The sequence below is a fragment of the Mustela nivalis genome (genome assembly GCF_964662115.1).
Source record: "Mustela nivalis genome assembly, chromosome: X".
NCBI lineage: Eukaryota > Metazoa > Chordata > Mammalia > Carnivora > Mustelidae > Mustela > Mustela nivalis.
In genome coordinates this window covers 919,567-932,661 of record NC_139040.1, presented here as the reverse complement: position 1 = coordinate 932,661, position 13,095 = coordinate 919,567, and the positions used below count along the sequence as shown (strand labels likewise).

Sequence of the window (13,095 nt, the reverse complement as noted above, 5' to 3'; positions counted from 1 at the left end):
CCCCCGCCTTCCGGGCGCCGCTCCCGCCGCCCCGCCCCTCGGAGGAACTGGGGCTTCTTCCCAACGCCCCGCCTTCCGCGAGGCCCCGCCCCCACGCCGCGCGCACGCCACTCTCTCAGGGCGGGGAGGGAAGGGGCGGGGCGGGGAGGGAAGGGGCGGGGCGGGGAGGGAAGGGGCGGGGCGGTGTGGGGGGAAAAGGGTGCCGGGCGTGTGGCCGCTTCCCGCCAAACCGACCCGGCGGGGGCCCGCCAGGAAAGCGCGGCTCTCTCCACAAGCCCTGCGTCTCAGAGCCCGACGCGTCCCCAGGGCACCTGCGCCAACGGGCTCCTAGGGAGGCCGCCGGGCCTGTGGTCGCTGCCCGCCCAGTGGGCCCTTGCACCCTCGGGCCCTGGGAGGACCCATGGCTGCCGAGCCAGCGAGCGCTTCCTCGCAAAGCTCAGCGCCTTTGTACGCGACGCGACTCGGGCTGCCCGGAGCGCCTGCGCCAACAGCCCCCATCGCCCCCCACCCCAGCCAACCCCACCGACCCGCCCCGGCCCCGCGGAGCCTGCTGGGCCCTTGACTCGCCTCCCACAGTCCCGGTCCGCTGCCCCGGGAGCTGCCGGAGACCCCGCCCCACGGCTGCCTGGCCAATGAGCGCTCTCTCGCGAAGCCCCGCCCCTCAGGGCTCCGTGGGATCCAGGCGCGCCTGCGCATACACGACCCTTCCCTCGGGCGGCGGCCGGCAGCGTGCTGGCTTCCCGCCAAGCTGACCCCGCGGCCCGTGGCTTCCGGGACCGCCTTCCCGGCGGCGTGGCCAGCTGGCCAGCGAGCACTCCCTCACGGAACGCTGCCCCCTAGGGTGACACGTGACCCCGTCGCACCTCCGCAGTCCCGTCGTGCCTCAGCTCGACCCCCATCGCAGCCCCCACCCCTGCCCGAGACCTCGTGGGAAGCCACGGGACTCGAGGCCTGTTGCCCGCCCTGCCTCTTCCCGGGGTTCGGGTCCCCAAGGGGGACGTGCGGCTCGACGTCCTTGCAGCCATTCGTGCAAGGGAGGTGGGACAGAGCCCACCACGGATCCTGAGCCGCGCCCCGGCCCCATCGCCGGTACAGGTGGACAACCCGAAGTGGCCTTCGAGGGGGCGGCCCCTGGGATGAGCGCCTCAGACGCGATTTTCAGGAAGATGGCCCGGTGGCCCCCGTGCGAGGGCAAGCCTGCCAGAGGGACGAGGAGCGACGGGGTGGGCCCCGGAACTCAAGCAGTGGCCGCGGAAAACCGGGCTCGTGTCCTAGACGAACAGCCAGAAGGCAGAACGGCAAAAGTCCCCACGGCCCGGTCTAGATGCCAGAAAGCCTGCACAACACCCCCAAGTGTAGACACCCATGATCTCTGGGCGGTGGCTTTGGGGGGCTGACTTCCTTGGCGGGGGCTTCTTCCCCCAAAAGGCCCGCGGAGACCTTACCTCATGTTTCTTTCATTTTTTTTCTTGTACGTCGTCTCTACACCCAGCCTGGGCCAAAAACTCACGTGCCCTAGACCAAGGGTCGCATGCTGTACCCACCGAACCAGCCTGCGGGCACCCCCATAATCAAAAAGCAGTTTTTTAATCCGACAAGAGATATCGATCCTGGGATGCTGTATTAGTTTTCTGTGTCTGTCCTTGGTAATCCTAGGGAAGGACATAAAACTGAACTAGAGCATCAAATCCTGCTCCATCTCCTCTCAAAACAGACCCTACATCAGACCACTTCACTCCCTCTGCATTGCTATCCCCAACCATACACTCAACAGAAACAACATGTTTGGGGCACCTGGGTGGCTCAGTGGGTTAATCATCTGCCTTCAGCTCAGGTCCTGACCCCAGGGTTCTGGGATCCAGCCCCACATGGGGCTCTCTGCGGAGCAGGCAGCCTGCTCCCTGGCCCCCTGCCTGCCTCTCTGCCTACTTGTGATCTCTCTCTGTCAAATAAATAAATCTTTTTTTTAAAAAAAGTAACAACATGTTCAACAAAAATATAGTGATGGTTTTAAAATAGTAAGTAATAAATAATAAAAAGAAATAATATAATTATAAATAATACAAAATAAAACAAATGAAAAATAAATATAAATAAGTAAATATATAAATACAAAATAAAAATTATAAAAATAATTTTAAAAATCTCAGCAAATTTTCTGTATTTCACCCTGCAAAATAAATGGGGCTTAATTTTTCTCCCCCTGAGTGTGTACTAGGCTGTAATTTCTTTCTCTCAAATAGCATATGGAAGAAGAAGTGACAATGTGGAAATTTGGAGCCATAAATCATAAAATGCTTGCCAGCTTCGGTTACTTGCTCTTAGCTAACTCTAACAGGGGAATCCAGCCAACCACCATGTGAGTGGCTGTTGTGAGCTACTTTGAAAGCAGATTTGCTCGACCACACCAGCCTTCAGAGGACTGCCGTGCTGACCAGCAACTTCACCATGACCACATGATAGACCCCGTGCCAAAACTACCCTTCTGGGCTACTCCCGGAGTGGTGACTCACAGAAACAATAAATGTCTCTTACTTTAAGCTACTAAATTTTGAAGTAATTTGCTATGCAGTGAGAGATAAATAAGACTATTTAACCAGCTGGGTAGTATTGTGCAGCAGCGTAAATGTACATGAGATTAAAGCAATATCGCTAAGCTTTCCTCCACAGGTGTAGTACCTTTGCACTCCACAGTGTTTGAAAGTGTCTCTCTCTCTCTCTCTCCACAGTCTTGCCAGCAGAGTATATTGTCAAGAGTTTGAATTTTGGCAATCCAATATGTGAGAAATGGTATCTCAATGTATGTTATATGTATATTTCTCTTACAACTCAGCATGAACGTCTTCTTATATGTTTAGGGACCACTGGCACTTCCTTTTCTGTAAACCATCTGCTCATATCCCTTTCTCCATTTTTCTCTTACTCCTATAAATATTTAGAAGTTCTCTTTTAAAGATATTTTAATTTATCTGTTTGTCAGAGAGAGAGAGAGCGCGAGCAAGCATGCACGCACAAGCAGGGGGAGTGGCAGAGGAAGAGAGAGAAGCCGATTCCTCCCTGAGCAGGGAGCCCAATGTGGGGCTCAATCATAGGACCCCAAGATCATGACCCAAGCTGAAGGCAGATGCTTAACCAACTGAGCCACCCAGATGCCCCTAGAAGTTTTATACACACACACACACACACACACACACACACACACTCTCTCTCTCTCTCTCTCTCTCTTTGGATGTGACCTAAGTTGCAGAAGTCTTTTTCCTGTTTGTCATTTCTCTTACTTTGCTTCTGGAGGGATATTTTGAAGATTTTAATTATTTACTTGATAGAGAAAGAGGCAGAGAGAGAATTAGCACAAGCAAGGGGAGTGGGAGAAGGAGAAGCAGGCTTCCTGGTCCGCAGGAAGCCCGATGTGGGGCTCCATCCCAGGACCCTGGGATCATGACCTGAGCTGAAGGCAGACGCTTAAGGACCGAGCCATCCAGGAGGCCCTGGAGGGATATTTTGACATGCAAACTTTTAGTGTCATGAAACTGGTTGAACCTAACTTTATCTGGGATATCTTTTTATTTTTTAAAAAAGTATTTTATTTATTTTAGAGAGAGAGACAGAGAGAGAGGGTGCACAAGCATGGGGAGGGGCAGAAAGAGAGGGAGAAGGGACTCCCTGTTGAGCAAGAAGCCTGAAGTGGGATTCAATCCCAAGACCCTACAGTCATGACCTTAGCTGAAGACAGACACTTCACTAACTAAGCCACCCAGGTGCTCCTCGGATATGCTTTTTAAATGTAATAATTCTCAAGTTTATCTGGAACAACATAATGAAAAAGTAACCAGGAACCTGCTGAAAAAGGACAGTAATGACCAGAGAATAGTTAGTTGATCCATCGAAATGCACAGCAACACTAAATGCCGTGAGAACACACCATTGTATTCTATGTTGACACTAACACAGAGAAGTTCCAGGATGATTTAGAGCTGATTGGGTACAGGATGATTTCTGAAATCTTGTTGAAGAAAAAAAATTATCAGGGAAAGAGGAGCTAAGGGCCACTGATTCCAGGAGGAGCACCAGAAGCTTCACCCAGTTGTTTCAATCACCTTTTCCAAATGCTTTGAAAATGACAAGTTGTGGCTGAGGAAGACACAGATATTCTCCCCCAAATGGGAAACAAAAGAGCCCAAGGATCCTGATCACCTCAAGAGTCTTTCAGGCATTTCCTTCCTTTATAATAAGCATTATACTCTAGTCAAGGTGAACATCTTTCTCTCTCCATGGAAGAAGCTAAAAAGAAACTGGGATAAATTAGCAGATGATAAGGGTTTTCACACTGAGAAAAATCCAGGGTGGATATTGTTGCATAAGCAGCTAATAGAAGCCAGACGCAGAAACAAACAAAACAAAAATAAAAAATGGACTTCCAGTTCCAGCTCAGCGTATAGGAGACTGGAAGTTGTCATTCTGTCCGAACAATCAGCCAAAAGCTGAAAAACAAAACTAACAACTCTTTTTAGATCTGTGGGAGAACTGAAGTCACAGGGCAAACTGCTATCCCCCAAACTGAAGAGACATAGAAAGAGAATCACAACCAACCCACAAACAGATACCTCAAGGAGAACCAGCGCCAAGGGAGAAAAACTTGAATTGCAGCTGGTCAGTTCCTGGAGACTCAGTGCAGACAGCTCTGAGGGGGACCCAGTCAAGGGTCATTTTTGTGAGATTTACCTCAAGGAGCTCTACCAGGTCCTTATGGTGAATACTGGAGAAAGATCTTCTCATGCCTCTAGCAGGGGAATGGAAAGTGTAACTACTGTGACATATGACATACCATTTTGATCTTAACAAGGTCTGCTCACCAGAGAAACTGACCACAGCCTTACCTGCTGGGCTTTTATCAGAGCCTAATAGCCTAAGAGAAGAGAAATACACAATTGCAGCTCCCATCAGCCATCCTGAGCCACCTAAAGGAAGGAAAACTGAGATGCAGGCATAAAGTCCATAGCCCCAGTGCACAGGCTCACCGAACTGGATAGAATGCTTCTCCTGCCCCCCAACCCCTGCATTACTAAAGGCCTATTTACAACAGTTCCTTTTACCTGGTACAGCATGTCCAACTATCAAGAAAAAATTAGAAGGTGTATTAAAAGAGCAAAAAACAATTTGAAGACACAGAGCAAGTATCAGAATCAGATTCAGATATAACAGAAATGTTGGAATTATCAGACCAACAAATTAAAATAACCATGATTAATATGCTAAAGACTGTAGTGGAAAAGTACACAATGTGCAAGAACACATGGGTAGTGTAAGCAAGAGATGGAAAATCTAAGAAAGAATAAAAAATAAGTGCTAGAGATCAAAATCGCTAATGGAAATGAAGAATGTATCTTATGGGCTCATTAGTACACTGGACACTGCGGAGGAAAGAATCTCTGAGCTTGAAGATATGCAATAAAAACTTTCAAAACTGAGAAAGGAAAGAGAAAAAAGATAAAAAAAAAAAAAAACAGAACAGAGGACACCTGGGTGGCTCAGTGGGTTAAGCATCTGCTTTCAGCTCAGGTCATGAAACCAGAGTCCTGGGATTGAGTCCCGCCTCAGGCTCCTTGCTCAATGGGGAGTTGTCTTCTCTCTCTCCCCTCCCCACCTCCCATGCTCTCTCTCACTCTCTCAAATAAATAAAATCTTTTTAAAAAACAGAACAGAATATCCATGGACTGTGTGACAACTACAAAAGGTATGACATATTTGTAATGGGAATGCCCAGAAGGAGACAAAAGAGAGAAGGAACAGAAGGAACATTTGAAGCAACAATGATTGAGAATTTCCCAAAATTAATGTAAGATACCAAACCACCGACAGAGGAATCTCAGAGAACATCAAATAGGATAAATCCCCCAAAACACTATACCTTGACGTGACATATGTGGACTGTGGAAAAAGAGGAAAACATTGTGGGAGAAGCCTGAGGAAAACTGCACGTTACCTATAGAGGAGTAAAGATAAAAATTACATCCAACTTCTCAAACCACACAAGAAAAAGTGCAGTGAAATACTTTTAAAGTGTTGAGGGGGGAAAAAACCCCAACAACCTTGAATTCTATATCCTATAAAATTATTCTTCAGAAATGACCATGAGGGCGCCTGGGTGGCTCAGTGGGTTAAGCCGCTGCCTTCGGCTCAGGTCATGATCTCAGGGTCCTGGGATCGAGTCCCGCATCGGGCTCTCTGCTCGGCAGGGAGCCTGCTTCCTTCTCTCTCTCTCTCTCTCTCTCTCTCTCTGCCTGCCTCTCAGTGTACTTGTAATTTCTCTCTGTCAAATAAATAAATAAAATCTTAAAAAAAAATGACCATGAAATAAAGACTTTCTCAGACAAAAATTGAGTAAACCATTAAACTTACTCTCCAAGAAATGTTAAAGGAAGTTCTTCAGAGAGAAGGAAAATGGTCGGAAACCCAGACCTACATAAAGAACATTGATAGATGAAGGTAAAATAAGAACTTTTTATCTTATTCTTAATTGATCTAACAGATAACAGTTTGTTCAAAATAATAACAGCAATAATATATTTGATGATTATAGTTGATGTATGTGTAAAATGAGTAACAACAATGATGTAAGGGATGGGAGGCAGAAATTAAGAGTACTTTGTAATAAAATATTATCACCGTCAGTGAAATGATATTGTGTTATTTGAAAGTGGACTTGGGGGGCACCTGGGTGGCTCAGTGGGCAAAGCCACTGCCTTCAGCTCAGGTCATGACCCCAGGGTCCTGGGATCGAGCCCCGCATCGGGCTCTCTGCTCAGCGGGAAGCTTGCTTCCCCCCTCTCTCTCTGCCTGCCTCTCTGCCTACTTCTGATCTCTCTGTCAAATAAATAAATACAATATTTTTTAAAAAATTAAGAAAAAAGAAAGTGGACTTGGAATAGTTGTAAATGTATATTGAAAGCTCTAGGGCAATCATTAAAAATGAAGGTAAAAAAGGAGCATAATTAATATGCTGAGAAAGGAGAGTGAAATCATATAAAAGATCAATTAAAACCACAAAAGACAGAAAAAGTGGAGGACAAAATTGAGAACAAAGAATAAGGGCAATAAATGGAGAACAGTAACAACATGGCAGATATTATTCCAACGATATCAGTAATCGCTGCAAAGACCAATAATCTAACTACACCAATGCAAAAATACAGATAGTCCAAATGGATCAAAAAACAAAATCCATAAATAAATAAAATCTTAAAAAAACAAAAAATACCCCAAAATCCAACTCTATGCTGTCTATAAGAAAATAATTCTAAATATAAAGACATATAGACAAAAACTAATGGGATGAGGAAACTTATGCCATGCTAACACTAATCAAAAGATAGCTGGAGTGGCTATATTAATTTCAGACAGAGCAAACTTGACAGGGAAATTACAAGGAATAAGGAGAGGCATTACATAATGATAAATGGGTCAATTACCAAAAAAACGTAACAGTGCTTAATGTGTATGCACCTACCCACAGAACAGGGAAGTACATGAGGCGAAAACCGATAGAATCGTGAGGAGAACTCAATGACTTCACTGTTACACTCAGTGCTCTAGCTAGGCATTTGTGTCCCCCTAAAATTTGTGTGGTGAAATCTAATCCCCAATGGGATCATATTTGGAGGTGGGCTTTGGGGATGTGTGGGTAGATCATGCAGGAAGAGGCTTTCAGAATGGCATTAGTGTCCTTATAAAAGAGGCCCCAGAGAGCCTTCTTGCCCCGCTCCACCAAGTGAAGACACACCAATGAACCAGGAGGCAGTTCACCAGACCTCGAGTTTTCAGCTCCTGGATCTTACGCTTCCCAGCCTCTAGGAAAGTAAGTATCTGTTGTTGTTTTAAAGATTTTATTTATTTATTTATTTGACAGACAGAGACCACAAGTAGGCAGAGAGGCAGGCAGAGAGAGAGAGAGGAGGAAGCAGGCTCCCTGTGGAGCAGAGAACCCGATTTGAGGCTTGATCACAGGACTCTGGGATCATGACCTGAGCTGAAGGCAGAGGCTTTAACCCACTGAGCCACCCAGGTGCCCCAGTGTTTGTTGTTTATAAGCCGCCCTATCTGTAGTGTTTTTGTTATAGTGGCTCAAATGGACTAAGGTAGTTGGAGACTTAAACACCCATCTATCCTGGACCCATCTCCTGGACAGATGCAGGGGGCAGAAAGTCATTAAGGATATAGTTAAATTCAACAGCAACATCAACCAACTGTAATTGACATGTATAAACTATACAGCAACAGCAGCATACATGGTCTTCTCAAGCTCACATGGAACATTCATCAAGATTAGTCACATTCTGAACCATAAAACACAACTTAAAATTTAAAATAATAGAAACCATACAATATCTGCTCTCAGACCACAATAAAACTTTTTATTTTTTGCAAGAAAGAGAGAGAGAGAGAGAGAGCACCATGAGCATGACCAGAGAGAGAAGCATACTGCCTGCTGAGCAGGGAGCCTGACACAGGACTCTATCCCAGGACCCCGAGATTATGACCCAAGCCAAAGGCAGACACGTAACCAACTAAGCAACCCAGGCGCCCAGACCACAATAAATTTAAACTGGAAGTCAATAACAGAAAGATCATAGAAAAATCCCATTATACTTGGAGATTAAATGATATCTAAAAAACATAGGTCAAAAAAGAAATATCAGGAAAAATGTAAAAATATGTTTTCACTAAATGAAAATAAAAATACAACTTACCAAAATTTGTGGAATGCAACGAAGTCAGTGCCTAGAGGGAAATATATTTAATTGAATGCATACATTAAAAAAGAAAGAGCTAAAATCAGTCTAAGTTTCCTCCTTAGGAAACTAAGGAAAGAAGAGCAAATTAAATCCAATGTGGCAAAAGAAAAAAATTTAAGAATTAGAGAACTCAATGGAATTGAAAACATGAAATAGTAAAGATGAACAAAACCAAAAGCTGGTTGAAAAGATCAGTAAAATCTATAGGTCTCAAGCCAGGCTAATGAAGAAAAAACCGATAAGCCTTTAGTAAGGCTAACTAAAATAAAATTAAAAAAAGACACAAATTACTATTATCAGAAATGAAATAGAGGACATCACTACAGACTACAGACCCCATGGTCATTAAAAGGATATTAGTGGAATACTATGAACAATTCTATTTGATAAACTAGATGAAATGGACTAACTTCTTGAAAGACACAATCTGCCAAGAGTCATACAAGACAGAAAATATGCAAAAGCCTATATCTCTTAAAGATATTGCATCAGGGGGCACCTGGGTGGCTCAGTGGGTTAAAAAGCCTCTGCCTCTGGGTGGTTCAGTGGGTTAAGCCGCTGCCTTCGGCTCAGGTCATGATCGCAGGGTCCTGGGATCGAGCCCCGTGTCGGGCTCTCTGCTCAGCCGGGAGCCTGCTTCCTTCTCTCTCTCTCTGCCTGCCTCTCTGCCTGCTTGTGATCTCTGTCAAATAAATAAATAAAATCTTTAAAAAAAAAAAAAAGCCTCTGCCTCAAGTTCCCATCATGATCCCAGGGTCCTGGGATTGAACCCCGTTTTGGGCTCTCTGCTCAGCAGGGAGCCTGCTTCCCCCTCTCTCCTCCTGACTCTCTACCTATTTGTGATCTCTGTCTGTCAAATAAATAAATAGAATCTTAAAAAGAAAAGATATTGAGTCGGTAATTAAAAACCTTCCAAAACAGAAAATACATGGCCAAGATGGTTTCACCAGAAAATTCTACCAAATATATAAGGAAGAAACTATGCCAATTCTCTACGATCTCTTCCAGAAGACAGAAGCATGGGGAATGCTTCCTAACCCATTCTATGGCCAGAATTACCTTAATACCAAAACCAAACAAATACAACATAAGAAAACTACAGACCAATATCTTTCATGAACGCAGATGCAAAAATCAGTAATATTATAAAATTAAATCCAATAATGTATAAAAGGAATTACACACCATTATGAAGTGAAATTTATCCCATGCATGCAAAGATGGCTCAACATTTGAAAATCAATTAATGTAATCTATCACATCAACAGGCTAAAGAAAGGCACCTGGGTAGCTAAATCAGTTAAATGTCTGCCTCTGGCTTGGGTCATAGTCTCAGGGTCCTGGGCTTGAGCCCCATGTTGGACTCCCTGCTCAGAGGGAAGTCTGCTGCTGCTTCTTCCTTTGCCCCTTCCCCCTGCTCGAGTGTGTTCTCTCTCTCTCTCTCTCAAATAAATAAATAAAATATTTTTTATAAAAAATGGGAGGCTACCCTATGACCCAGCAATGGCACTACTGGGTATTTACCCCAAAGATACAAATGTAGTGCAAAGAAGGAGCACCTGCACCCCAGTGTTCATAGCAGCGATGTCCACAGTAGCCAGACTATGGAAGGAGTTGAGATGTCCTTCGACAGGTGAATGGATAGAGAAGTGGTTCATATACACAATGCAGTATTATGCAGCCATCAGAAAGGATGACTGCCTGCCATTTACCTCGACATGGATGGAACTGGAGGGGATTACACTGAGTGAAACAAGTCAATCAGAGAAGGACAACTATCACATGGCTTCACTCATATGTGGAATGTGAGGAATAGTGCACAGGACAATAGGGGAAGGGAGGGAAAACTGAATGGGGAAAAAAATCAGACAGGGAGACAAAAATGTGAGAGACTTTTGCCTCTGGGAAACAAACCAAGGGTTGCAGAAAGGGAGGTGAGGAGGGGTGGGGTAACTGGGTGACGGGCATGAAGGAGAGCATGTGATGGGATGAGCACTGGGCGTTATACGCAACTAATGAATCATTGCACATTATACCGAAAGTACTGTTGTACTGTATGTTGGCTAATTGAATTTAAATTTAAAAATTCAATGTAATTTAATTTAATTTTTTAAAATGGGGGGATGCCTGGGTGGCTCAGTCAGTTTAGTGTCTCCCTTCAGCATGGGCCATGATCTTGGGGTTCTGGGATCGAGCCCTATGTTTGACTCCCTTAGTGGGAGGAATGCTTCTGCTGCCCCGAGCCCGGCCGTCACCTCCAGCCCTGCGGGGGCCTCCGGCCGTACCTTTCCCGTGGACTTGACCCCCTTCCAGACGCAGAAGTGGACCAGCACCCAGCAGGCCAGCAGACACAGGGTCACCTCCCAGTTGAGGGCCCCTGGCACCTCCAGCCCCCCGGAGGGCCGCCAGACTTTGTTCCTGGGGGAGGGAGAGCCCGTGAGCGCGGGACCAGCAGAGGGTGAAGTGACTGGGCGCTGCCCCAGGGGTGGCGTTCCCCGCCCGCCCTGCCGCCCTCGGGTCCAGGTGGGGCCCTCCTGGGCGCCGGCGCACGCGGACTCGGGCCACGTGTGAAGCCCAGAGAGAGGCCCAGGCGAGCAGCGGCTCAGAGGTGTCGGGCCGCCTCCCAGGACTCCGTGACCGGGGACACACGGCCAGCGGGTTGGTCACACCTGGGCCAGGCTGGCGCAGGCGCAGGCTGCACGGGGAGGTAGTCACGTGGCAGCGGCCTCCCGAGCAGGCCGTGCAGGAGGCTGGTGCGCGTGCGCTAGGGAGCTCAAGTGACGTCGGGAGCGAAGAGGCGGAGCTTTCTGAACCAGGCCGGGTCTCCTCAGGGTCGGCTGGAGCCCGCAATCTCCGAAATCTCTGCCACCGGCGCGGCGAGGCCACCTTGGCGGGAAGCAGGGCCGCGCGGGGCTGTGTGCGCAGGCGCCCTGGGCCCCGCCGGCAGCCTGGCGCGCGGAGGGGCGGGGCTTCGGGCAGGCGCCTCAGACGCCGGGCGGTCGGCGGAGAGTGTGGGCGGCTTCGCTGTGGGCTCTGAGGCTGCGGCCATGCAGGCCCCAGACCGCGACGAGGCCGGCGAGGGCAGCGAGGCCGGCGAGGCCGGCGAGGCCGAGGCGGCGGGCGGCGAGGCCGGCGAGGCCGAGGCGGCGGGCGGCGAGGCCGGCGAGGCCGGGGCAGAGGGCGGCGTGGGCGGCCAGGACCACGCGGCCAGCCCCGGAGCGCCTGGTTGCCTGGAGAGCTCCGGCAGCCGGGAAGGCGACGACGCCAGCGGCGTGGGCGGCCAGGGAGCCGAGGGCGAGGCGGCCGGCGCCCCTCAGGCCGGGCAGGGCCCGCAGGCCCTGGGGCCCGGTGGGGATGCGGCGCCCGCCCCCCCTGTGGCAGCCGCCAGCCGACTGCTGGAGTTGTATCCTTTGCGCGGGGTGGCCGGGGCACGCGGTGGCAGCCTGGGGAGGGGACGGGGCGGTGGGGTCCCAGGGCTTGCAGGGGGTGCGGGTGGTCAGGCGGGAAGGAGGCCCGAAGGGTCCCGGGAGCGGCCTGGGGGGGGGGGGCTGCGGGGGCCCGTCGTGGGGTGCAAGCCGGTCTCTGAGGGGCAAGGAGGCCCAGCACTGGGAGATTCCGGAGCGGATGGATGGTGCCTTAACTGTGCGTCCCCCCAGCACGCTCACTGTGCCTTTCCGGTCGCCCCTGGAGGCGGACATGGCCCGCAGGTCCCTGGCCCCACATGCCCAGCGCCACGGAGGGGTGGTTCACAAGGAGCTGGCGGTGAACGGCAGCGCCCTGGCCGTGTCAGTCCTAGAAGAGGATGCGGAGCGGGGGAGGGGGGGTTGGGGGGGGGCGGTGGCGGCAGGTGCCCGGGAGGCCGCTGTGTCTTAGAGTGCCCTCGTCGTGGAGGCCGAGGAGGGGCCTGATGCCCCGCCCCTCCGCCCCACTTGTCCCCTGCAACCTCATTTGCCTTTCGCCTCTCTTTTAGTAGATGGACTGCCGAAGACCCTGTGTTCTTCCGAATTTCCATCAACTCCTTCCTCGACCAGCTTTCCCTGGTGATCCGGAACATTCGGGGCTTTGGGACCCCGCCTCCGCGAAGCCTAGGCCCGGGAAAGAGGAGCTGAGGCCCAGCCCTGTGCGCCCCCCCCCCCCCAAGTCAAGGCAAGGGGAGTTGGGACTTAGAGTAGCGGCCACTTTGTTAGCGGGGTCTAATTGTTTTCCCGCAGGGGTCCTCAGGCCACTTGATTTCTTTCCCGGTTGCGAAAGGAACGGGCGCTTAAATGTTTGTGACTGCTGCAGAAAATAAAACTGAGCCACT

At 49.4% G+C, this 13,095-nt stretch overlaps 1 protein-coding gene across 2 annotated transcripts; it reads left to right on the top strand.

Annotated features, from left to right (window-relative positions):
- Nucleotides 1-11,064: 11,064 nt before the first annotated feature.
- LOC309855698 (EKC/KEOPS complex subunit LAGE3-like) lies at nucleotides 11,065-13,095 on the top strand. 2 transcript variants are annotated; one of them, XM_082716250.1, is made up of 3 exons: nucleotides 11,065-12,195; nucleotides 12,449-12,577; nucleotides 12,766-13,095. In XM_082716250.1, exons 1-3 carry the CDS (start codon nucleotides 11,840-11,842, stop codon nucleotides 12,899-12,901), a joined length of 621 nt encoding a protein of 206 aa, XP_082572376.1. In that variant the 5' UTR covers nucleotides 11,065-11,839; the 3' UTR covers nucleotides 12,902-13,095. The 2 variants fall into 2 exon arrangements, with proteins under 2 accessions (XP_082572376.1, XP_082572375.1); XM_082716249.1 differs by having other exon boundaries at nucleotides 12,763-13,095.

Excerpts from the sequence above, each read along its gene's own strand:
- LOC309855698 (XM_082716249.1), top strand. The coding sequence starts at position 11,840 with ATGCAGGCCCCAGACCGCGACGAGGCCGGCGAGGGCAGCGAGGCCGGC. Across the intron at positions 12,196-12,448 it reads GCCAGCCGACTGCTGGAGTT|CACGCTCACTGTGCCTTTCC; the intron begins GTATCCTTTGCG and ends GCGTCCCCCCAG. Across the intron at positions 12,578-12,762 it reads AACGGCAGCGCCCTGGCCGT|TAGATGGACTGCCGAAGACC; the intron begins GTCAGTCCTAGA and ends CCTCTCTTTTAG.